The 26,500-nt window shown below is 40.5% G+C and overlaps 1 protein-coding gene and 1 long non-coding RNA gene across 6 annotated transcripts in view; one reads left to right on the forward strand and one right to left on the reverse strand.

The window, feature by feature from the left end:
• ECT2L (epithelial cell transforming 2 like) overlaps positions 1-26,500 on the forward strand; it is an 89,833-nt gene that overhangs the window by 14,249 nt on the left and 49,084 nt on the right. For 4 of the 5 annotated variants that reach the window (XM_061428125.1, XM_061428127.1, XM_061428124.1 and 1 more), the window contains exons 2-4: positions 804-895; positions 12,808-12,934; positions 14,086-14,198. In XM_061428125.1, coding sequence (XP_061284109.1) covers positions 12,833-12,934; positions 14,086-14,198 — 215 coding nt within the window. In that variant the 5' untranslated portion in view covers positions 804-895; positions 12,808-12,832. The remainder of the gene's footprint in view (positions 1-803; positions 896-12,807; positions 12,935-14,085; positions 14,199-26,500) is intronic. The other variant, XM_061428126.1, reaches the window with a different exon arrangement.
• Positions 12,689-26,500, reverse strand: part of LOC133254095 (uncharacterized) — a 45,321-nt gene continuing 31,509 nt past the window's right edge. Inside the window, exons 3-4 of the long non-coding RNA XR_009738569.1 lie at positions 15,418-15,529; positions 12,689-12,948 (exon numbers count right to left, since the gene is read on the reverse strand). This is a non-coding gene — a long non-coding RNA (uncharacterized LOC133254095). The remainder of the gene's footprint in view (positions 12,949-15,417; positions 15,530-26,500) is intronic.

Here is a 26,500-nt window from a genome sequence, read left to right on the forward strand (position 1 = left end):
TTTCACTTCTCATCTTTTCACAGCTATTTGTAAGGCCTCCTCAGACAACCATTTTGCTTTTTTGCATTTCTTTTTCTTGAGGATGGTCTTGATTCCTGTCTCCTGTACAATGTCACGAACCTCCATCCATAGTTCATTAGGCACTCTGTCTATCAGATCTAGTCCTTTAAATCTATTTCTCACTTCCACTGTATAGTCATAAGGGATTTGATTTAGGTCATACCTGAATGGTCTAGTGGTTTTCTCCACTTTCTTCAATTTCAGTCTGAATTTGGCAATAAGGAGTTCATGATCTGAGCCACAGTCAGCTCCCAGTCTTGTATTTGCTGACTGTATAGAGCTTTTCCATCTTTGGCTGCAAAGAATATAATCAATCTGATTTCGGCCATCTGGTGATGTCCATGTGTAGAGTCTTCTCTTGTGTTGTTGGAAGAGGGTGTTTGCAATGACTGATGTGTTCTCTTAGCAAAACTCTATTAGCCTTTGCCCTGCTTCATTCTGTACTCCAAGGCCAAATTTGCCTGTTACTCTAGGTGTTTCTTGACTTCCTACTTTTGCATTCCAGTCCCCTATAATGAAAAGGACATCTTTTTTGGGTGTTAGTTCTAGAAAGTCTTGTAGTCTTCATAGAACTGTTCAGCTTCTTCAGCGTTTCTGGTCAGGGCATAGACTTGGATTACCATGATATTGAATGGTTTGACTTGGAAACAAACAGATATCATTCTGTCATTTTTGAGATTGCATCCAAGTACTGCATTTCAGACTCTTTTGTTGACTATGATGGCTACTCCATTTCTTCTAAGGGATTCCTCCAAGAGGAGCTACCCTGTGCCCAAGGTCAGGGGCAGTGGCTACACTTTGCTGGAGCAGCGTGAAGAGATACACCACGTCCAAGGTAAGAGAAACCTAAGTAAGACGGTAGGCACTGAGAGAGGGCATCAGAGGGCAGACAGAGTGAAACCACAATCACAGACAACTAGCCAATCTGATCACACGGACCACAGCCTTGTCTAACAAAATGAAACTAAGCCATGCCGTGTGGTGCCACCCAAGATGGACAGGTCATGGTGGAGAGGTCCGACAGAATGTGGTTCACTGGAGAAGGGAATGGCAAACCACTTCATTATTCTTGCCTTGAGAACCCCATGAACAGTATGAAAAGGCAAAAAGATAGGACACTAAAAGATGAACTCCCCAGGTGCCCAGTATGCTACTGGAGACAGTGGAGAAATAACTCCAGAAAGAATGAAGGGATTGAATCAAGGCAAAAACAACACCCAGTTGTGGATGTGACTGGTGATAGAAGCAAGGTCCGATGCTGTCAAGAGCAATATTGCATAGGAACCTGGAATGTTAGGTCCATGAGTCAAGGTAAATTGGAAGTGGTCAAACAGGAGATGACAAGAGTGAACATCGACATTCTAGGAATCGGCAAACTAAGATAGACTGGAATGCAATTGTCAGACGTTAATAATCAGTGAAGGAATTGGGCTTTTTCTTGGTTAGCAACTTTTAGAAAATTGGTAGATGTGGTAGAATTACTCATTTACTCACTCAGCAAGTACTTATCAAGTCCCTAACAGTTGGCAGGCTTCCCAGGTGGTGGTAGTTGTAAAGAACCCGCTTGCCAATGCAGAAGACATAAGGGACGTGGGTTCGATCCCTGGGTTGGGAAGATCCCCTGAAGTCAGAAAGAGCAACCCACTCCAGTATTCTTGCCTGGAGAATTCCATGGACAGAAGAACCTAGTGGGTTACAGTCCATGGGGTTGTGAAAGTCAGACATGACTGAGCAACTCACACTTTCTACCTGTTGGCAGGCACTATGTGATAGGCAGCTTCTAAAATGACTCCCTACAACCCCAGCCTCCTGGTATTCCTGTCCTTGTGAAACTCCTCCCCTCAAGTGTGAGCTAGAATTGTTTCTAATGCAGGTGTTGCTAAACTTTTTCTGTAAAGGGCCTGGTAGTAAATATTTTTAGCTCTGCGGGCCACATCGTTTCTTTCCCAAATACTCAATTCTGTTGTTATACTACAAAAGCCACCAGAGCTGATATGTAAATAAATGTGATTAGCTGTCTTCCAATAAAACTACAAAAATAGGCTGTAGGCCAAATACGCCCTGCTGACCATGTTTACTGACCCCTGCTCTGACTAATCAAAAATGATGGTGTATTACTTCTGAGATTAGTTCTGGGATTTTGTCACAGACTCTGGCTTCCATCTTGCCTGCCCTCTTTTACCCTCTAGCTTGCTTACCATTTTGTGAGCTAAGCTATGGAAAACCCAGCTGGAAGGGGAGCCTCCAACATACAAGGACCTCTTGTTCCAACAGTCTGTGAGGAACTGAATCTTGCTGACAGCCCTCTACCAAGCTTGGAAGTGGCTCCTTCCACAGTTCAGCTTTGCGATGACAAAAGCCCCTGCTGACACTTGGGTTGTGAGAGATCCTGAACCAGAGAACCTAGTTAAGCCAGCCATGCTTGACCCCTGACTCATGGAAACTATGACAGAATAAATGCTTTTTTTTAAAAAAATATGTTTATTTATTTTTTGGTTGCACTGGGTTTTGGTTGCAGCACCCAAGATCTTCACTCTAGTTGTGGCTTGCATATTCTTAGTTGGTACATGTGAATTCTTAGTTGGGGCCTGTGGGATCTAATTCCCTGACCAGGGATCGAACCTGGGCTGCCTGCCTTGGGAACTCAGACTCTTAGCCACTGACCTACCAGGGAAGTCCCATAAATGTTTTTTTAATGCAACTAAGTTTTGGGACCATTTGTTACATAGCACTAGATACCTACCATGTTACCCACATCAGATAACTAATACTCTTCATGATAGGCTCCTATAACAATGAACAAGGGAAATGCTACATATTATATCCTTTTCCTGGAGGCTGACTATGGACATCAACGTACTAAATTTCTAAAACGTCCTGCAAATAGTAATAATAATAATAAAAAAACAATTTTAATTTTGTTCCATCAATCATTTCCAGGCATATTAACCACATATCCTCTTTTTCTGGGAAATACCTATTAATATCTTATGGAGCTACTACTTGGGGAGATTTTAAATGCTAGATTGTGAAAAGAAATCATTCAATTTAAAGAAGTAGTGATTGCCAGCATGCTGTCTCCCTCGGTCAAATAACTAGTCAATGAAGTAAAATATTAATCTAAGAGAATGAATATAATCCTGTGGGAATTTGCATCTGAGTCTGTATTTATATATACATATGATGTACTATATCCACATATTGAAGCACACCAGCAGAGATAGTAACTATTCTTTCTGCAATGTTATGCTCATTTTGTAATTCAGCAAATCCCTTACCACAGAGGATAATAATTCTGAGGACTTGCTAAATAAAAATCCCTTATGTTGACTCTTTAGAGACATTTCACGTAACAACAGCTGGGCATCTTATGAAACTAAGGATTTGTTTTCATTTAATGTTGATTCAGAGGGAGGTATTAATTTTCCACATTGCCATGAGGATTTTTCCTGAACATTGTTGTAGTGTGGTTTGCCAAGACACATCACTGCCTTGCTTCACACATGAGACTGAGGCCCAGAAATGAAATTATCTGTGAAGCTTCAATTTTTTTTCCTTTTGGCTGTGTCCACATGGCACTTGGGATCTTAGTTACCAGACCAGGAATCAAACTCATGCCCCCTTCAATGGGAAGCAAGGAGTCTTAACCACTTGACCACCAGAAAAGCCTCTAAAAGCTTCAGTTTGGGGGAGATCAGAGCAGGAGTCCAAATTTGGTGCTCACCATGTCATGCTGCCCTTCCTAATATGGTGCATGCCTTTCTGAGATACTCATTTTTAAAATATGCTTCTATCTGACTGAAGTGTAATAAGTGTAGAGGCACCACCAGTGTTTGTCTTATTTTCAGATTTTTCTGACTTGCCAAAAAATTTTCCTCAGCTACTCCAGGCTAAAGAAATTCACATTGTTCCCTCTCTTCTTGGTATTTATAGCAACAGAGGTTGCTTAGAAACTTAAACATTTCTGATGCTTGAACCTCAGCTATAATTTCACTGAGAAGCAGTCATCCAATTTGTGTTTTAATGCCTTCTGTAATGGACATAATCTCCTGGGACAGCTAATGCTGCTGAAGTGATTGTTTTCCTACTTAGACTGAGCCAAAATCCATCCCTCTGACCTCATCCATTGTTCTTAATTTTGTCTTCTAGGCACTCACAAACCATATGTAATTGATTTTATATATAAAAAGCCTCCAGATTCTGATGTGTGTGTGGTATGGTATGAGAAAGGGGTCCACTTGCTTTTCTCTTTTTAAAATAGATATTCTATTTTTCTATAAATGAAAAAATCTCTCTCTTCCTCTTTGATTTGTCATCTAAGAAGTGTCTGATTTACATGAGGCTATTTTGGATTTTCTCTTCTGCTCCTGTGATTAGTTGTCTGTCCCTATGCTAATACCATGTTATTGTATTACTGCAGCTTTATAAAGTCTTTTTTATATTAATTTTTTATTGAAGTATAATTGATTTGCAATGTTTTCATTTCAGGTGTATAGCATAGTGATTCAACAGTTTTATAGATTATACTCAATTAAAAGTTATTACAAGGTAATGGTTGTAATCCCCCATGCTATACAATATATCCTTTTTTTAAAAAAAAAATAAGATATAGTTGTGATGTAGTGGTGATTGTGATTTAGTCACTCAGTTGTGTCCAACTCTTGCAGCCCCATGGACTGTAGCTCCCAGGCTCCTCTGTCCATGGGATTTCCCTGCAAGATTACTGGAGTGGGTAGCCATTAGCCATTTCCTTCTCTAGGGGATATTCCTGACTCAGGGATCAAACCTGCATCTCTTGTGTTGCAGGCAGTCTCCTGCATTGCAGGCGCATTCTTTACCATCTGAGCTACCAGGGAAGCCCATAGTTGTGATACAGTTTATATATATATATATACACACAAAACTTTGCTGTACACCTGAGACTAACATAGCTTTGTACATCAACTATAATTAATTTTTTAAAAAGCTCCACAAGGGCTTCCCTTGTGGCTCAGTCAATAAATAATCTGCCTCCAATGCAGGAGACCCAGGTTTGACCTCTGGGTTGGGGAGAGCCCCTGGAGGAGGAAATAGCAACCCACTCCAGTATTCTTGCCTGGAAAATTCCATGGACAGAGGAACCTGTCAGGATACAGTCCATGGAATCACAAGAGTTGGACACGACTTAGCGACTACACCACCACCACCATTCTTTTTCAGGTTCTTTCCCACCATAGGTTATTACAAGACAGTGAATATGGTTCCTTGTGCTATTAAGTAGGTTCATAGATACAATAAGAAATACTGTATGTATTTTATATACAGTATTGTGTGTATGTTAATCCCAAACTCCCTATTTATCCCTCCCTATTATAAGTCTTGATATCTAGAAACACATCTCCTTCTCTTGCTCTTCCAGACTATCTGGACTACTTTAGCCCTTTATTTTTTGGACATGCCACGTGGCTTATGGGATCTTAGTTCCCCAAAAAGGGATTAAACCCAGGCCCACAGCAGTGAAAGTGTGGAGTCCTAACCACTGGACTGCCAGGGAATTCCCAACTTTAGTCCTTTAAACTTCCATGAATATTTTAGACTCAGCTTTTCAAGTTACACACACACACACACACACACACACCCCCCACAATATCTCTTTGGGATTTTTTTTTTTTTTTTAAGATTCCATTGAATCTGTAGATCAATTTGAGTGAATTAGTTTCTTCATTTTTCTGAATCTCTAATACATGAATCAAACATGTCTCTCCATTTATTTAGTTCTTTAAAAGTTGTTTTTCAGTAAAGTTTTCTAATTTTCTTTATACAGTTGTACTTTTATTTTTTTCCTAGGAAATTAGTAATGTTTGATATTATTTTTTTAAAACTTAATTGAAATAGAAGATAGAAAAATATGTAAGTCCTAAGGATAAATACTCAATAAATTATGAAGTGGATTCACCTAGGGTCCCACTCTTCGATCAGTACCATCACCCCAAAATCCCTTCTCATATCCCTTCTAGTCATTCCCATCTCTTTCCTCACTAAAGGAAAAGGACAGGAAAGTGAAGTTGCTCAGTCGTGTCCGACTCTTTGCAACCCGATGGACTGTAGCCTATCAGGCTCCTCTGTCCATGGGATTTTCTAGGCAACAGTACTGGAGTGGATTGCCATTTTCTTCTCCAAGGGATCTTCCTGACCCAGGAATCGAACCCAGGTCTCCTGCATTGTAGACAGACTCTTTACCGTTTGAGCCACCAGGGAAGTTCTCACTAAAGATAACCACTATCCTGACTTTGAACACTACAGTGTAGAACTTCGTATAAATGAGACTACACAAAATGTATCATTTTGTTCCAGCTTCCTTTTTTTAATGTCTTATGATGTGTGATTTGTGCATATTGATGTGTGTAGCAGCAGTCTGTTCATTGATCTATAGCATTTTATTGCATGAATATATGACAATATATTTATCCATTCAACTACTGATGGATACTTGGGTTGTTTCCAGTTTGGAGCTATCCAGTGCAGCTATGAATACTCTTGTGGATATATTTGGTTTATATGTGCATGTTTTTCTGTTGAGTCAACTGTATCCATATTTTCAACTTTAGGAAATAATGCCAAACAGTTTTTCAAAGCACTTATACTAATTTACACTTCCACCAGCTGTAGAGTTTTGGATGTTCACCAACAGCTTTGTCAGTCTGTGCTGGATAACAAAGCATCCCCAAATTTGAAACAGGAACATTGTCTTTCACAATTCTCTGGGTTCACAATTCATCTGGACAGGTACACTTCCTCTTTTTCACGATTATTTATTTTTGGTTGTGCTAGGTCTCATTGCTACTCTTGGGCTTTCTCTGTTTGCGGCAAGTGGGGCTACTCTTCATTGTGGCGTGTGGGCTTCTCATTGTGGTGGTTTCTCTCGTTGCAGAGTACAGACTCTAGGTACACAGGCTTCAGTAGTTGCAGCACAGGCTCAGTAGTTGTGGCTTCTGGGCCCTAGAGCTTGCAGGCTTCAGTAGTTGGAGCTCTATAGTGAGGGCTTAGTAGTTGTGGCACACAGGCTTAGTTGCTCTGCAGCATGTAGAATGTTCCCCGACCAAGGATCGAACCCATATCCTCTGCACTGGCAGGCAGATTCTTATCTACTGTACCACGAGGTAAGTCCTCCACTTCTTTTATAGGCTGGAGTCATTCATATGGTTGCATTTACCTAGGAGCTCAATTGGAACTGGAATGCCTGAGTTGGCTTCATTTACACACCAGGTACTCTGACTTGGGTGGCTGAAAAGCTGGGGGCTGGGTTCAACCTCTGTCTTTTCATGTGGTCTTTCCTTACTCAGTAATCTAGCCTAAGCTTATTTACATGGAAGCTACATGTCAAGAGTACAAAAAGAGAAAGAAAGTCTTAAGGCCTAGGACCAGAAGTCATTAACCATCACTTCCACAACATTCTAGTGGTTAAAATAAGGCAGTGCTAGTTCAGATATAAGGGGAAGAAGGTCAATAAGACTCTACTTCTTGATGGAAGAACTGGGATGGGAGCAATTATTCTTGGCCACAGCTACAGACAATATACGACCCACCCTCTGATCGTGATTCACATGCCTTTCACAAGCAGAATACAATTACTCCATCCCAGTACACCCAAAGTTTCATCCAGGTTCATCCAGATTGGTAAGACTTTTATTGTGGTTAAGAATGGGAGTTGGAGCTTATCAAATGCACTTTTGGAGGAGTTCCCTGGTGGTTCACTGGTTCGGGCTCTGTGCTTCCACTGCAGGGGCACAGTTTCGATTCCTGGTTGAGGAACTAAGATCCTGCATGCCACATGGAACAACTGGAAAAAAATGCACTTTCTGTATTTACTGAGATTTTTATGATTTTCTCCTTTGTTTTATCGATGATTGCTGGGAGCCATCTCCCAGCATATTGAGTGCAGCGCTTTCACAGCATCATCTTTCAGGATCTGGACTGGAATTCTATCACTGCCGGGAGCCAGCGTGAGGAACTCCGCCCGTGGCAAAGGTCATGAGGAAGGAGGCTCGGCATACGCAAAGGCGGGATTGAGCCTCAGGAGTCCCCCTGGAAATTCTCGAGCATCTACCCCCAAAACCAGAGTCTGCCTACTTTCTGCTTTGTGCTCTCACCTACACCTCTGACTTTACGGGGGGCTGTCCCTCACTACCTCTCTCTGAAAAAAAGAGTTAACTTACAGCTCCAGTTAATAAAGTTCCTGGGTGTGATAGTGTTTCAACCTACAAACTCCTTTGGAAGTCCTCTAGCCTGCCTCTGAATAGGTTTTTCCGGCCACATGTGATTGCTCAGAGCCTCCCAACTGTGAGAACTGTGAGAGGCATGAGATGTTCTAAACTGTCTAAATACAGATTCCTTTGAGCAGTTAAAAGATTGACTAGAAATTGTATTGGTGAAGGTTTTTTCACTTGTTGGGCTAATGTTTGCTGCTAAATCTCCATATCCCTTACCTGCTGTGTCCCTGGCAGTGTATTGATTAATATAATTGGTGTAAGTAGTAGCTTTAATGTTTGTAACCTTGGACCCTTGAGTTAATTCTTTTTCTTGTTACAGCCCACCACACCTTTGCCCTATAGGAATGCAACTTTAATGCTTTTGGAGGGTGGCGCCTGACTAATCACCTTTAGAGAAAAATAAGTTTTCTGAAGAAAGGGTCTTAAAATGTTAACAGGCCTCTGGGCCAGAAGATGATGCAAATCACCTAAACTTTTGCATATGATAAGTTTGCAGGAAGAAAGCCTGGCTTAGTGCATGACTCTACCCCTTCCCCCATTATCCTCTATGCATAACTTAAAGTATAAAAACTACTTTGGAAAATAAAGTGCGGGCCTTGTTCACCGAAACTTGGTCTCCCCATGTCGTTCTTTCTCTCACCTTCTGGCTGAATTATTCAGCCTCTTTTCTCCACTGAATTTCCTCACTGAGCTATCCTTATTTAACCACTCTTTATATCCTTAATTAACATTTAATTAAGCAATTGTTTCCTGATCCTCTCTGACGCCGTCCCCGCTTCAAATTTCCTGGATCCACCGGGGCTGGACCCCAGTAGATGATAAATACATTGATTTTGTAATATCAAACTAAATTTATGCTCCAAGAATCAGTCCAAATTGGTGGTGATATGTTAACTTTTTCATATATTGGTGTGTTTGGTGTTCTAATATTTTGATGAGGATTTTTATTTTAGGATTATGTTTATGATAATAAACCTATAATATTCCTCTCTTGTAAGGTCTTTGTTGGGTTTTGGTGTTAAGATTATGTTGACTTCATAGAAGAACTTGGAAATAATTCCCAATTTTCTATTCTCTTTAATAAGTTCAATTGATATTTTTTTCCTTAAGTGTTTTGTAGGTACAAATATTGGATCCAGGAGTAGGGTACTGCCATACCAGCATCAATATATTCCAAATTATGTGGCATTAACATCCACTATAGCAGCATGAAATTGTTATTGGGAACTTGGACTGTTAGCAATCCATGTCACCAAAAAAATTTGTAGAACTATATTCTAGAATAGCTTAAAGAGCATGTTATATAACTAATAAGCTTATACTTTATGCAAAGAGGTAGAAATGACTTATTATAATGAGTCTGTATTACTGGCTGCATTTGCCAAGGTACTACCAGAATTAAAGGAACTCAGAAGAAAAAATTTGTCTGGTTTGCAAGCAGAAATGAAAAAACATTCAGAGACAACAAAAAAACTCAGATACCTGTAACTGAGTGGAGGTGTAACTGAGTCACACATTCAACTAGCAGAGAAGCAATAGAGAAATCCTTTGAGAAACAAAGGCTGCTTAAAACTCGGCATCACAGCAAGACCAAGTCAAGAAGAAAATGGCTGTCACACCACTGTTAGGATCTCTGAATGGAATAAGGTGGTACCAGCAAATACTTTCACAGTTGGGAGCATATCTCAAGAAGAGGAGACTTAGAGTTTGGTTCTTCCTAAGGAAAGTCTGATTAGGCTCATAGTTGTTGTTCAGTGGCTAAGTTGTATCCGACTCTTTGCAACCCCATGAACTGTAGCATGCTAGGCTTCCCCATCCTTTACTATCTCCCAGAGCTTGCTCAAACTCACGTCCATTGAGTCAGGGATGCCATCCAACCATTTTATCTTCTGTTGCCCCCTTCTCCTCCTTTCTTCAGTCTTTCTCAGCATCAGGGTCTTTTCCAGTGAGTTGGGTCTTCACATCAGGTGGCCAAAGTATAGGCGCTTCAACTTCAGCATCAGTCCTTCCAGTGAATATTCAGGATTTATTTAATTTAGGATTGACTAGTTTGATCTCCTTGCTGTCCAAGGGACTCTCAATAGTCTTCTTCAGCACCAAAGTTCAAAAGCATCAATTCTTTGGCCCTCAGCCTTCTTTACTGTCCAACTCTCACATCTGTACATGACTACCAGAAAAACCATAGTTTTGACTATACAGAAAAACAGAGACAAGTCTCTAAACAGTTGTGAACATAGCACTTCCTGAATTCAAATAATTTTAAATAAATTATTAAGAAATCAGTATTGTCAAAGGAGTCACCTACATGGTCTAAAAGAGAATGTTATTGAGACTAAAAATGATAATCGAGATCCAGCCTTTACAGCTGGATCTCAGAATTGCTATGGATTAACTCTTTTATATACCATTCTTATCCTTTACAAATGGGAATACTTTTTTTTTAAATTTTATTTTATTTTTAAACTTTACATAGTTGACTACTTATTGCAGTTGTCCTTTTATTGTTCTACCATTTCATATGTATCTTGTATGTATAGGGGCTTCCCAGGTAGATCAGTGGTAAAGAATCTGCCTGCAATGCTGGAGACCTGGGTTCCATCCCTGGCTCAAGAAGGTCCCCTGGAGTAGGAAATGGAAACCCACTCCAGTATTCTTGCCTGGGAAATCCCATGGACGGATGAGCCTGGTGGGCTACAGTCCATAGTGTCACAAAGAGTCAGATATGACTGAGCATGCATGCATAGTGTGTGTATGGGCTAGGCTAGATAACTTTTCTTTTTAGTTCAGAGATCTGTAGGTCAAGAGTATATCTTGGTCTGTCATGACTGTTATGAATCATTTCTATCTCCTGGAATCTAAGCTAAAAATATTGGTGAAAAAAAAAGAAAATATTGTTGAGATGTAACTTTAGAGTTGTCTGTTTTAGGGAGTAGATGAGTATGTTCTGCACATAGGAAAGGAAGGAGGTTGACCCAAAGGGTTAACTGTGGTAGACTGTATTACTCTTTTTTTTTTTTTGTATTACTCTTGTATAATCCACTCCCCTTGAATGTGGCCTGGACCTAGCTACTTTCTGTTACCTAATAGAATAGAGCAAAAGGATACCGCTTCTGAGGTTACAAAGAACCTGTGCTTCCCTCTGTGTGTCCTCTCTTGCTTTTTCATTTGCTTACTCTGATGGAAGCCAACTGCCATATGAATTGCCCTATGGAGAAGCCCATGTGGCAAGGAAAACAAGGGATTCCTCCACCCAACAGCTCATGAGCAACTGAAACCTGGCTTCAACCACAGGAATGAGCTACAAATCCTTCAGATGAGGGACTTCCGTGGTGGTCCAGTGGCTACTCCATGCTCCTAATGCAGGGGGCCTGGGTTTGATCCCTGGTCAGGGAACTAGATCCCCCATGCCGCATCAAAGATTCCACGTGCTACCGTGAAGACCTGGCACAGGCAAATAAGTTTAAAAAACCCTTCAAATAAGACTGGAGTCCTGGCCAACACCTTGATTGCAGCCTATGGGAGACTGTGAAGCAGAGGGACCCCTTATGGACTGAATTATGTCTGTGCAAAACTGACATGCCAAAGCCCCAACCCCCATTATGACTATATTTGGAGATGGAGCCTATAAAGAGGTAATAAAACTTAAAAGAGTTTATAAGGTTGGAGTCCTTAATCCAATTGGACTGATGTCCTTATAAGAAGAGGAAGAGATACCAGAGTGCACCCCCACCATCACCCCAAACCCACATGTGCTCAGAATGAAGGCCTTGTGTGAACACAGCAGAAAGGCTGCTGCTGCAAGACAGGAAGAGAGGCCTCACCAGAAACAGCATGTAGATCTTAGACTTTCAGCCTCCAGAACTGTGAGAAAATAAACTTCTATTATTCATGCCCCATTTCCACCCCAATCTGTGGTATTTTGTAATGGCAGATCTAATACCTTAACAATACTATACCCAACTAGGTTGTGTGTGGATTTCTGACCCCCAGGAACTTTGAGATAATAATAACAGTTGTTTTGAGCTGTTAAATTTTAGGATAATTTTCCGTGCAGCAATAGATCATTAATATATTAATCTATTTTTTCTCTCCTTATCCTCTGACTTATGCCTTTAAAAGCTGGGTAGGGGTAGGGGACTCGTGGGATGCATCCTCTTTGAGCTTTTCAGATTGCAGGGGAAAAAAAAGTTAGTATTCATGGCTAGTAAAGAATCATTCCACTTTTTGAGTCAGTTTCCCAGCAAAGTAAAAAACAACTCTGGTTTGGATTCATATTTCAGTCCAAGTAGTTGAGGAGAGAATAATTTTAATGATTTAGAGTTCATGAACTCCCTGTGCATATTTGTATGGACATATATATATACTTCTAATTATATTTATATAAAAATATATATGGATGAATTGCTGTAATTCTATTATTCCTATAAGGACAGCATTGATATACTGGATCTAGGTGATCTTAATTAAACATTTACTGAAATCAATGTATATTTTCTAGGACTGGACAAAAATAATTTGCTGAGATGTCAGCTGGGAATTCTCCCAGCGAAAGCCTGGAAATGGAGAGCTTCCACACAAGATTCAGTGCCTGGACACCTTTCGGCAACAAGTCATTAAATCGACAGGTGAGTCCCATATTCTAGAATAAGATAATATTAAATTCTAGGGTGACTTTTACTGTGATATATTGGGTCTCCTGTTACCATATTTAAATTAAATGCTTGTAAGAACTTAGTTTTTGAGTCACTTGAAACAGAAATGAACATACATTTGTCTGCCCCAAAGATAATCTCTCTTTAGCCCAGTTCACAACTCCAGTTTTATGGAAGGCACAAGACCTGCCCCCACTTTTGTCTTGTTTATACCTCAGGAAACAAAATAGAAACCTCCAGGACACACCCTGATTGCTGTAAGGGTGGTGTTTTGGTGTGTGTTTGCATTTGGTGTGTGTTTGGTGGTGAGAGCATTAGTGTGTGTGTTTCTTTAATTTTCTCTTCCCTCTTGTGCCTACTGCACAGTTCCCTGGGGCCTGAGGATTCCCCGTCCTTTGAAAGGTAATTTGAGAGGTAGTCACTGAATGGCCCAGGAGCTCTGCCAGACCTCCACAGAGAAGGAGGCTGCCTGGGTACTCAGAGCTCAAACGTGGCCCATGCTCGTTCACAAAAGAAAGAGACCAGACGGGCTGGGACCAAAGCCTGACTAGTAATAATACCAATGAGTTTATATATGTCATCTAAGCCAACCTGGACTGAGGTCCTGGTTTGGGGGCACACTGGTCCTGGTGTGTCTTTTGTGGAGACACTCCTAACAAAGGCTATTCAGTAATATTTATTAACTTTCATTTTGGTGGGTGTTATAAAAATGTAGGACTCTGGCTTAGTAAAATCACACCTACTCCACATGGCCCTGTTTTCACAATTAAGCAAGTAACTGGTATGTATTTTCAAGATGAAATGTTTGCGATCTGTTTCTCCGGACCACACTAGTTTAGATAGAGACAAGAGTGAGGATTCATTACTTCTTTGTGCCCTCCTTGGGCACCTCTGTAATTACGTCCCCTCCAGCCTTTCCCACCTGCCTACCCAGCAAGCCTGGGCTTGCCTGCATCCCTGGATAAAAAGCAGTTTAAGCTGAAGGGAAAGACCCTTACTAATGTGAAAGTGCTTTATGAACTGTAACGTGCAAAGCAAATATTAGCTGTGAGATTGTTAGGTTGCTTATGTCTTGCTTAGCAACTTAGAATATGTTGAAATGTCATTTCTCCCCCAACTTGTAGCTCTTTCAGGAAAGAGTTGCTCTTATAAGTCACTGGTTTGATCTCTGGACTAACAAGCAACGTCAAGAATTCTTATTCACGATTTTTTTACGATGCACTAAATCACAACTAAGGTAAATGTAGCCTAGTGATGTAATTATCTTAAAGAAAATATTATACAATGATCATATAACCTTAAAGAGTTTCTCTTTTCCCTAAAGAAAAACAACACAATTGATATTTTAAGGTTTATAAACAATCTTTTCTAGTGCTGCTTCCTCTTTGAGGATGAAATGGATACTTAGGGAACTTGAACACCTTCATACCATAGTGGGATATTTGGTTTTTGCAAAAAACTTTTGCAAAAACTTATAAATAGCTTCAGCCAGTGAATCTTTAACAATCTCTTATTATATTAAGTTCTCCTTGAAACTATCAGATAAGGTATTTCAAGTAGGTGCTCCAAAATATTTGTTACATGAGTAGATGGATCTAAAAAATACCTGAGAAGTGACAGTGGCAGCCACATTTAGAAATATAGGCAGGACTTGTACAGCAGTGATTACCGATGACTGATAAGTCTTGGTTTTTAATTGTTTCCCTTACATCCTATTATATCTGTAATTTATTTTAAAATACTCCAGCACGGCTGGTGTGATATGTGAAAGTGTTCACTGCAATTACACCCAGGGGCAGCTAGTGTTCTAATCAAGAGTTAGTACTCTTGCGTTGGTTAGCTAGCCACTATATTGAAAAGGTTAAAATGCCTTAGTTATTACCAGATACATTGCTAAGTAGCATATCAAATATCAGACATTAGTTTTTCTCAGAGCAACTTGTGGCATAGCTTGCCAGATGAATGCTAGAAATGGCCTGTCTTTGGTGAAATTAAAGGTATTCGGGTATGTGAACTGACCAAGATATTCTAGAGCGCCCTCTGGCACGCCTGGACCTGGTTGAAGAATCCAGCCAGGCTTATAAGGAGGGATTCATCTCCCAAAATATGGCCTTGTCTGCCTGTGGAATCTCTGAAAGCCTTAGGGCAACAACAAGGGTAGTGATAGAATCCTGTTTCTGGAACACTGTTATTTCTCAGTTGAGTGAACCTTTCACCCAAGGGTCAGAGAGCTGGGATTTCATCAAGCCCACAGAGGCGGCTACATGAAGTGGTGAGGTTGGGAGGACAGGCAAACCTTTGAAATTCTTAGGTAGTTACCAAAAAGTACCTAAGAGTTGTGCAAGACCAAGCTGGCTAATTTTAGTTTATAGCATCTGCTTCTCACTCTTTCTAACCCTTCTGCCTGCCCCATTTCTTTCAATCAACCATTTCTTCTCTTCTGCCTATTAACTCACCTTCTCCACCGTCAGCTTTCTGTGCATCCTGGGCCCGAAATGGATTATCCCTGAAAGAGTCACTGGAGGGAGACAGCCATCTTCTCCCATTAACAGACTGTGTTGAAAGAGGCTGCAAAGACAGGTCACAATAAAGAGGATCTTCAGTCAGTGCTTAAAAATCATGGGGAAGGGACATTCTTATGGTAGTCATTGGCTAGGTTTCCTTTGGCTCCAGCTTTGCAGCTTTCAAGATAAGAAAATAATAGACCAAACCCTTATATCCATAATTGCTTTGTGAGCCATCGTGTTCTAGCCTCATGCATCACAAAGTGAGCAATTTTAGTTGTAACCACTGGAGGTCATTAGTGATCTTGTAGTATATTTTGAGGCTCATTAACATTAGACTTGACATTTTTTCTCTGGAAACTTCATCCATTGTCTGGTACCTGAATTCTTCTTTCTCTAGGACAGGGATATAGAACTAACAGGTTCATTGAAATTTCTCTGCTTTGTTGGACAGCAGTTTCTGCAGAGCTGTGTGTATTTCATAGTCCCGTGAAGCTGTTATTACATGCTCTGGGCTAGTGACTTCAGGGGAAGTTGTATATCAATTTCTAGTCTCTGAGTTTGGCATCTTGAAACCAGAATCTTTAATTTGCAGTGGTGGTTTTTGTTGGTGAGCATCAGTCAGTTCATGCCCCACAGTCTGGATGAAGTCTCTCTTACACTACTTCCTCCCATCTTTTTTGGTCAGTCATTTCTTCTCTCTTCCAGACAGCTGCAGATACCATGTGCAGATGGTCTAATCTAATTTGAGCTATGCTTGATTTTAAGTAAATCTAAAAGCCCAGCTCATTTTCATTTTTAGCCTAAAGTTAATGCAATAAATTTTAAAGCATCATTATTGAAACGTAATCCACATACATAAAACTCATCCATTAGAAGGACACAATTCAGTGGATTTCATACATTCCCCGAGTTGGGCAACCATCAGCACAATCTAAGTTTAGAACATATCCATCAACCACAAAAGAAACCCCCTTTCTATTAGGAATCACTCTCCATTCTAAACCCCCTCCAATTCCAGCCAATTCCAATTCCTCCAATTCCATATGCAACCACTAATTTATTTTCTTTCTCTATAAATTTGCCTATTCTAAACTTTCCATATGAATGGATTCATACAATATGTGGCCTTTTATGACTGCTCACTTTCATAAATTATATTGTTCTCAAGGTTTACCTATTTTATAGCATTTATCAGTACTTTCATTTTTATCATGAAATAATACTCCATAATATGGATATGCCATATTTTATTTATTCACCAGTTGATGGAATTTGGGTTGTTTCCACATTTTGACTGCTGTAAACAATGCTGCTGTAAATATCACTTTATAAGTTCTTCTCTATGGATGCTTATTTCTTTTAGGTGTATAGCTAGAAATGGAATTGCTGAGTCAAATGGTAACACTGGAATCAACTTTTAACTATTGCTTCTTCTGAATTTTGTTTACTCCTCTAGTCTCTATTTCCTCGTAACTATGAATAAGCTTGTGACTAAATGAGAGAATTTAGTGTTATTTGAATGTCTGAATACTTTGTATGTAAGCACAGTTATTTTTGTGTAATACCTTGTTTTCAAGACAGAGAAGCCAAAGTTTGAGATGCTTTGTTTTATAATTTCTGAATAACTTTGTTTTAATTCAGGCAGTTATAAAACTTAAATAGGCTATTGCAGTATTGGCCAGAAATATGTTGTCACAGTTTTTATTAAAAGTTTATTCTTAATCTCTATGAGATGTATTCACATATCTAATATTTTTCTGTCCTAATAAATATTCCATGTTGTTAAGAGTTTAGAATTTTTCTTATAATATTAAAGACATTTTTCAAAGGTTCACCTTCTTAAACCTTCCCTCTGTCACGTTTTCCCTCTCATCTCAACTTAAATGTCATCTCTGCTGGGAAGAGATGTCCTCTTTGTGCTCAACTTTCACCTCCATGATTTTTATAAACCTCTATCATGGCATTTCCCCCAACTTCCCATACATTATGCTTATCTGGCCACATGTCTGATGATTCCCAGTGGTGGTGTCCCCCTGCCTCTTGCCTAGGCTGACCTTTCCTGTGACTCCTTGAAGGAAACTTGGCTGTTTGTGTCTGTCATGCTTGGAGAAACCTATGAGACTTTTGAATCTGTCTCCTAGTCACACTGGTAGGACCGGTTTCAAATTGCTTCTGTTCAGCCAAAGGTAATACCTCCTACAAAGACCTTTCATTCTGGGGTTGGAGCTGTTCAAGCTTGTAGCTTTTCCTGGTGGGTGGGGCAACATTCATGATTCATGTAACTGCATTCCCAAGACTTGAGAGTCACTTGGACAGCAAGGAGATCAAGCCAGTCAATTCTAAAGGAAATTAACCCTGAATATTCATTGGAAGGACTGATGCTGAAGCTGAAGCTCCAATACTTTGGTCATCTGATGTGAAGAGTTGACTCACTGGAAAAGACTCTGTTACTGGGAAAGATTGAGGACAAGAGGGGAAGGGGGTGACAGAAGATGAGATAGTTGGATGGTATTACCGACTCAATGGACGAGTTTGAGCAAATTCCAGGAGATAGTGAAGGACAGGGAAGCCTGGTGTGCTGCAGTTCATGGGGTCACAAAGAGTCAGACATGACTTAGCTACTGAACAACGACATTCCCAAGACATGGATGGAGTGTGTGTCTGTGTGTGGTGTGTGTGTAGGGAGAGGGAGATCACAACCAAATAAAGATTAGCTCTTGTCACTCATCTCCATCATCACCTGGAAATGGGGCTGGAGGGCAGAAAAATGTACCAACCCATGTATAGATAAGAGGGAACATCCCCTCTTACTCTCATCTCAGTACACCGCACCGCCCCCCCCGCCCCGCCACCCCCGCCCAAGGAGTTCCTTGGAGGACTCAGTTGAGGTTGTTTGTTTCAATTGTAATCTCTGAGGAAATTTAGTGCATAAACTTTTTCAAAGACAACATACTTCTAGATTATCCTTAAATATAGAACAGCTATATCATGCTGAATTACTGCCGTCCATTTGAAAGGAGGATATTTCTGTGTGGAGGTGGTGGAGAGGAGGCAGGAGTATTCAGAGATACATTGTTTTCTAAATATCCAAGACAGGTCTAGAAATGTGGGTCATTCTGCTTCTTCCCTCTCATCAGCCTCATATTCTGGATATACGGGGTTGGCCAAAAGTTCATTTGGGTCTTCTAAAAAACCCCAAACAAACTTTTTGGCCAACTCAATATTTCTACCCTTTCACATAGATCAAATGGTTATGGACAACCACAGGAAATATCAGTATTTGTTTTGGGGGTGGCTTTTAGGGGTGGATGAAACAAAGAAAGAAAATCCTGAAGTTTAAAAGGAAAGGAGAATATGAGCTATACAGTCCATGGAATTCTCCAAGCCAGAATACTGGAGTGGGTAGCTGTTCCCTCTCCAGGGGAATCTTCCCAACCCAGGAATCAAACCCAGGTCTCCTGTACTGCAGGCAGATTCTTTACCAGCTGAGCCACCAGGGAAGGCCAAGAATACTGGAGTAGTAGCCCATCCCTTCTCCAGGGAATCTTCCTAACCCAGGAATCGAACTGGGGTCTCCTGCATGGCAGGTGGATTTTTTTTAACCAGCTGAGCTACCAGGGAATCCCTCAAGAAAGAAAATCCTGAAGTTTAAAAGGAAAGGAGAAACCTAAACCCAAAGCTTTTTTACCGGATAGAGGTGGGGACAGAGTAAGAGTGTGTGGTAGGAAAGTCACTGGCTTACATTAGGCAAAGCCCCTGCACTTGAAGTCCTCACTTCCTGTTTCTCCTTTTGTAATGTTTCACTTCTCTTTACAGCGTGTAGCTCCACCTGCCATTCTTTATACACAGTAGTACTTGCTTGTTTATTTACTGTCTGCCTATTCCATTAGAAGGTAACTCGATGAGTGCAGGGACTTATTCCATCCAGGTATCTCTTTCCATCCCTAGTACTTAAAACATCAGGTTCATAGTAGCCACTCAACAAATACTTGTTTGAATGAATGGAAATGTGTTAGACACTCCTATTACAATGATAATAAAAAGATAATCAGGAAAAAAAAACTTTCCTTTGGTAATTCTTTAGGAGGAAGGACTTTTTTTTCAAGATATTACAAGTTCTAGAATATAGGATATTATTAATACTTTGCTTCATTGAAGACTTTTCATTTTTAATCAATTCAAGACTTCTATAAAGCGATTCCAGAAGGAATTATGCATAGTAATAATACCTAAGGGTATTACATATTGCTGGAGAAGGGTATGGCAACCCACTTCAGTATTCTTGCCTGGAGAATTCCATGGACAGATAAGCCTGGCTGGCTACAGTTCATGGGATCACACAGAGTCAGATATGACTGAGTGACTAACACACATTACATATTGCACACCTCCAGAGGGTGCTGTTTCACTCTGTCATCTGTGTGAATGGCACCTGCTAAACTTGTTTACTGTACAGCTTTCCAAATGTAGCAGCCCTGATAATACTCCAGTCATTTATAAAGTACATGATATTAGCTTCCAGATCTACCAAGTATCATTTACCCCTTGCATAGGAAGAGTCAAATCCACAGATAATTTACTGGAAAATGGAGACAAGGTTTTAGGAGACTATTTTTCTCTATCCTGTATTTAAGAATCTCTTTAAGAAATTTTCAGGAGGGTTGTGGCAGAGTCAGAGTAGAAGTGGGGCTTCCCTGGTGGCTCAGTGGTAAAGAATGCCTGCCAATGCAGGAGACATGGGTTCAATTCCGGGAAGATCCCACATGTGGCAGAGCAACTAATCCCATACACCACAACTATTGACCCTGTGCTGTAGAGCGTGGGAGCTGCGACTACTGAGCTCACGTGTGGCAACTTCTGAAGCCCACAAAACACCCTAGAGCGTTTTCTTGCTCCACAGCAAGAGAAGCCACTGAAATGAGAAGCCCAAGCATCGGAACTAGAGCAGGCCCCACTTGCCACAACTAGAGAAAAACCCACACAGCAACAAAGATCCAGCACAGCTAAAAATAAAGAAATTTTTCTAAAGAGTAGAAGTGGCTGCCTATAAGACTTAAATGGCTAAAAATCTTAGAAGCAGAAGGAGGATGCTCTTATTACATACATAATAAATGTTCAGTGAACACCTGTAATCTTTCTTCCTGCCTTCTCTGTGTCATGATCAGAAGGCTTTCAAGTGCAAATAATAGAAATGGAATTCAAACAAGACAAAGAAGAAAAAGAAATTTAATGACCTAAGATTTGACACAGCCTGTCAAGTTATAGGCTGTGCTAGATCCTGAGATTCAAGCAATGTTACCATGGCTCTTTCTCTCTCCCTTCTCCCAGCTCTGCTTCCCTTGTGTGCTGCATAAAACTATAAAGATAAGCACAAGACCTTTATGAAGGAAATTAGAAATCTGTATTAAAGAACAGTAGGAAAAAATGTGGGAAAATAGATAGATATGCTATATTTAAAGATACCAGTTCTCTCCACATCAATCTTTCAATTCAAGTCAATCCCAGTACAAATCCCCAAAGAGCATTTTCTTATGAACTTTGAGAAACTAATTCTAAAGCTAATCTGGAAAAGAGAATGGACTATTACAGCTATGAAAAATTTAAGGATAAAGAAAAAAATTAGTGAGTTGTACTGCCAGATATTAAAACCACTTTTATCCATTTATGAAATATCTCCATGTAATAACTTAAGTGTAAAGGGAAAAAGGACTGAGATAAGTGCTCTGAAGGGGAGGAAAAAAATAGGCAGCTATAAAGATTGGGTAGATAAGGCATTTGGGCAGCTGGATGGAGATCCTTCCTCTTCTTGCATCAATTCCTGTTTAAAGGGCTAGAAACTGTCCATCACACACCCTCCCACCCACACCATTCCCCACTTCCTCTTCATCTTCCTAAAAGCCCTTCCCCCTCCTAGTTATCCTGTGCTTCAGGGGTGGTGGGTCACCCTGACACCCAAAGAGTAAGTCACAGTTGGACAGAATCATGGCCATTCCCTCCTCCTTGAGGTGTCTGGTTTAGGAAAGGGCATGCAGATCTTGGCTCTGCTGAAGGAAACACAAAAGAGTGGCTACTAGAGTTTCTGGGAGAATTTTCTTCACTCTCAAAGGGACCTAAAAAGGAACTTGAGGAAAGGACATGCCTTCATCTGCCCTATAGCCTGTGGTCTCTGTTGTGTGCAAAGCTCTGCTCACAGTAGTCAGTCATTTGGGAACAACTTGAGAACAAGCTTGAGGAACACAGCAAACTACTAAGCAGGCAAAGTGAAAATACAGAAAATCTTGACCCTTGCCTACTTTGAGTTCTTGAATTCACCAACTCTGGAGCTGCCCTGATTTTCCTTCTCTAAGAAAAGAGAAGGGAAGATAAACAGGTTTTAAGGTGGTCCATAACAGTCCATTTATCTGCTTGTCACTGTCTTGTCACATCAACTTTCCAGGATCTAGCAGAGAACCAGATAGATTTGGAAAAACAAAAAGCACCTCGTTGTCAAACTGATGTCCTTTACACAGTAGGAGAGAGCCTGTCAGACCTTCCTGTAGAGTTTAAGTATTTAATTCAGGGCTTCAAACAGGATTTTACATTCTTCTAAGTACATCATGCATGTATTCAACACTTTGTACCTGATTGGCATCACCATCAACATCTGCTAGGCTGCCTCTTCTACCAACAGGAAGTCTAGTTCACCAACAATGAGGAGGGTGACCCCATTAGAGTCACTTGGAATTTGTTAAAAATGAACTGTGAGCCTCACCCATAGACATTTTGGCTCAACATACCTGGGGTGGGGCTGGGAAGCTGTTTTTACTAAGTTCCCAAGATGATTTGATTTATAGTCAAGTGTATAACATAAGGCCTGGGATCAAACCAGTCAATCCTAAAGGAAATCAGTCCTGAATATTCATTGGAAGGACTGATGCTGAAGCTGAAGCTCCAATAGTTCAGCCACCTGATGTGAAGAGCCAATTCACTGGAAAAGACCCTGATGCTGGGAAAGATTGACGGAAGGAGGAGAGGTGGACGACAGAATGAGATGGTTGGATGGCATCATTGACTCGATGGACTGAGTTTGAGCAAGCTCTGGGAGGTGGTAGTCGAGAGGGAAGCCTGGCGTGCTGCAGTCCATGAGGTCGCAAAGTGTCAGACACAACTGAGCAACTGAACTGAACTGGGTGACCTGAAGACCCCAAGGCTTCTTCCACCTCTTTATCTATTCCTTCTTGGAGGCCGAGATACAGACCATGAGTGTCCTGTCTTTCCTATTATCAATTAACAAAGCAAAAGTTCAGTTTCTGTAGGTTTTTCATCTTTCATATCTGATACTTTTTAGCAGTTTTAGAATATTTCACTGTAAGTAACTTTCAACTTGACACAAATAATAAAAGAAATATTTTACTCTCATGTAATTGGAAAACTCAGACGTAGGTTTGGCTGCAGTTGAAGCTTGATCCAGAGGTTTAGTAATAAAACCAATGATGTGTTTTTTCTGCCCCACTGCTCTACCTTTAATGGTCACGGCTTCAACTGTTATGGTTCCTCAGTTGTGTCCAGAAGAGAAAAATTCTTATTTTGGTTTCACTCTGATTGGATTAGTTTGGGCCCATGCCCATTTCTGCCAGTGGCTGGCTGTGGCCTTGGGATTGACCCACATGAATTTAATTAGCCTTGACCATGTAATTTTTGGACTCAGCTTCTGTAGAACTATATGGACCACCAAATAGGAATTGAGGTTATTTTATCGAAAGAAGAGGAAATAAATGATAGATGCCAGAAGCGAAAGTGAAGTGAAAGTGTTAGTTGCTCAGCTGTGTCCAACTCTTTGCAAGCCCATGGACTGTAGCCCCCTAGATTGTTCTGTCCATGGGATTCTCCAGGCAAAGAATACTGGAGTGGGTTGCCATTCCCTTCTCCAGGGGGTCTTCCCGAACCAAGGATTGAACCTGGGTCTACTCACATTGCAGGCAGATTCTTTACCATCCAAGTCAGCAGACAAAGTCTATTCATCGAACATTCAATGAATCTTTACCAAGGGTCTACTGTATAATAAGCATAGTTCTGGGTACATGAGATTCAACACTAAACAGAGTGTAAAAGACTCCTACCCTCTGAAGTGCATATTTTAGTAGACTAAAACTTGTCCTAAAATGGGAAAAGAAGAATGTCCATAAGTCTCACTGGATATTTGATAATACAAAATAGCACCCCTGGAAATATTTGGGAGTATTTTGCATATCTTAGAAGCTAGAGCACTGTGGTAAACTGGATAAATGTCTCAAAATATGTCCAGGCCCTAATCCCTGAAACCTAGAAATGTTATCTTGTATGGAAAAAGGACTTCACAGATGTTATTAAGGATTTATGATGGGGAGATTATCCTGCATTATTGGGGCTCAACATAATCTCAGTGGTCCTTGTAATGGGTTCAAGAGACATCATAATCAGAAGAGAATATGATGTGATGATGGAAGAGATGAAGCGATTTGAACATCTCATGCTGCTGGCTTTGAAGGTAGAGAAAGAGAATATGAGTCAAGGAAAACAGGCAGCAACTAGAACCTGAAAAAGACAAGGAAACAAATCTCCCCTTAGAGTTTCCAGAAATAAACCAGTCCTGCCAAAACCTTGTCTGTAGCCCAGTGAACCTGATTTCAGACTTGTGATCTCAGAACTCCGAGAGGATACATGTACTGCTTTAAGCCACCAAGTTAGTGGTAATTTGTTACAATGAAAAGGAAATTAATACAAGCAGTGATTTTTGTCTTCCTTGTTTTTCAACTTTTTTTCTCATCCTTTATTCTAATTTAAACATATTTATTTACCCCCTGCTAAGCTACAAGCACCATTCAGGTGCTGGGGACAGAGCAGCCAACAAGACTGCTGCTATGCCTTTTTAATTTTTTTATGGGGCTTCTAGTCCTGTAGAAGAGAAAGACTTTAAATGGTGAATGAGTCAAAAAAAAGGACTAAAATATTTGAGGGTTAGCTAGAAAAGAAACACAAAAATAGTGCTTAGCTTACACTATAGTGCAATTCAAGTGTAAAGGATACAGGTTTTGGCAAAGAATATGAGATGGAATTAAGTATGAGAGGGAATTAAGTAGGCAGGGCTCAGTGAGCAAACAGTAGCCTCACAAGGGGAAGTGTTTGGGGAACAGAAACGGTCAGCCTATTGGGAAGGTGAGAGGATTCTGGCAGTACCCCAGAAATATCACCCCCCGAACCCACTTTATATGCTCACCTATATGTCACAAAACTAGCTTTTTACAAGCCATGTGACTTTGATCTGCCATTTTGGTTCCAGAGAAAGTTTTGTGCTCCTGCCTCAGAACCTTATTTTGCTTCATTGGTCACAAGTCATATAATAATAAGAATCACACAAGGAAAGTCATCCTGCACTCACATAGTGATATCAAGTCCAAGTACATGCATTATCCTTTATTTTCCATAACTCTCGGCAGGTTTGGTCAACCCAATCAATATCAAGGAAATAGCTACGGTTGTGCTAAGTGACACAGGAAAAGTAACTGGGATCTCACCTAGTACAGGGGCTCAGGGAAGCCTTCCTTGGGGATTTGACACTTCAGCTGGAATCTGAAGGATGTTTAGAGATAGACAAGCCAAGACTTGGAGAATGAGTGTTCCATTTGGAGGGGACCACTTGTGTGAAAGCCATGGGCCTTCTCTCTCTATTCAGTAGTTCTATAAAATCAGGCCTTTGTAGAAGCATTAGAAACTGTGAATAAGCAAAAAGAGGAAAATACCATAATCACCCATAATTGCACCACTTAAAATGTGACCTTCTACTTTTTATGCTTTTATGTATCCATTTAACTATTTATGAATTTGCATATACAAATTATTTAAAAATCTTTTAAAAATCTTCAGTCAGCCTCCTTATTGCTGTACCCACACCTAGGTTTGCTCTTTTTGCTACTGGAGACCTCAGCACATGGTTCTCCATTTTCTGTCCACCCCAGACCCAGTGGTTATTCTGTGTGACACTCGCCTCCATGTGAAAACCCACCTAGCACAGACCTTACCACCTCATCAAGTGTGTATGAAGCTGCTAGATAAGACATGGAGACGCTACCTAAACCACTAGAAGGCAAGGAGCTCTGCCAAGTCCGCTCAGCCCTCTCCAGACCACTCTCCAACCTGCTTTCTCAGCTGCTTCATCATGATTGTGGCAGCTTATTTCTACTTCTTATCAGAAATTTTAGAACAGAGAATTAGATTCAAGTTCCATATTACTAAGGCTGGTTATTTTTGCAAAGCACACATTGTGCATTGAACAGCACACTGCGAGGCATTATCATGAATTATTTAAATGAAGCTATCCCTGTCACAGCAAATGAGCAAAGCACATTTTGTTCATTGTCTCCTCACATGTTGTTATTTCTCTTCACGGATTTCTTACTTTGCGACATTAACTAAAATGCAATGAGCCACAGTGTCGTTACTACAAACCACCCTATTTCTCTGCTCCTCATGCACTGATTCTTTTTTTAATGTGACTGAAGCATTTTCTTTCCTTCATGCTTAAGATTCATTATACTTGAATGTTTCCTTGTAACAGCGAAGACTAGGAACAAATATGAAACATGTGTAATTAAGGTTTACTTTAAAAAGCAACTCAGACTTGATTCTCCTTTACTTGACTGGGATAGAACAGTAGTTGCTAACGTGGCTGGGAACAAAGACTCCGAAGATACTGAGACCTGTCTTTGAAAAGGAGGCTGAAAACTCCTGTTTTGCATTTATTTTATTGATCTATTTTAGAATTCCAAATGAGAGCAAATTGTCTCTCAAGGGCCCGTGGAATGATTGTGAAGCCTACCTCAGACAGTGAGGAGTGAAGGTCATGAATCCACTGGGATTAACTGTGCTTGTTGTTGTCACAAGTCTCATTCAGTTTGAATGTTAATCACTGTCACTACTGAGAAGATCCCTATGAGACACTTCTGTCTGTGGATACTCTGTGCTGCCAGGAGGTACAGAACTCCATCTTTTGCCCTCCTGCTTACCCCCAATCCCC

This window comes from Bos javanicus, chromosome 9 (genome assembly GCF_032452875.1).
Source record: "Bos javanicus breed banteng chromosome 9, ARS-OSU_banteng_1.0, whole genome shotgun sequence".
Lineage (NCBI taxonomy): Eukaryota > Metazoa > Chordata > Mammalia > Artiodactyla > Bovidae > Bos > Bos javanicus.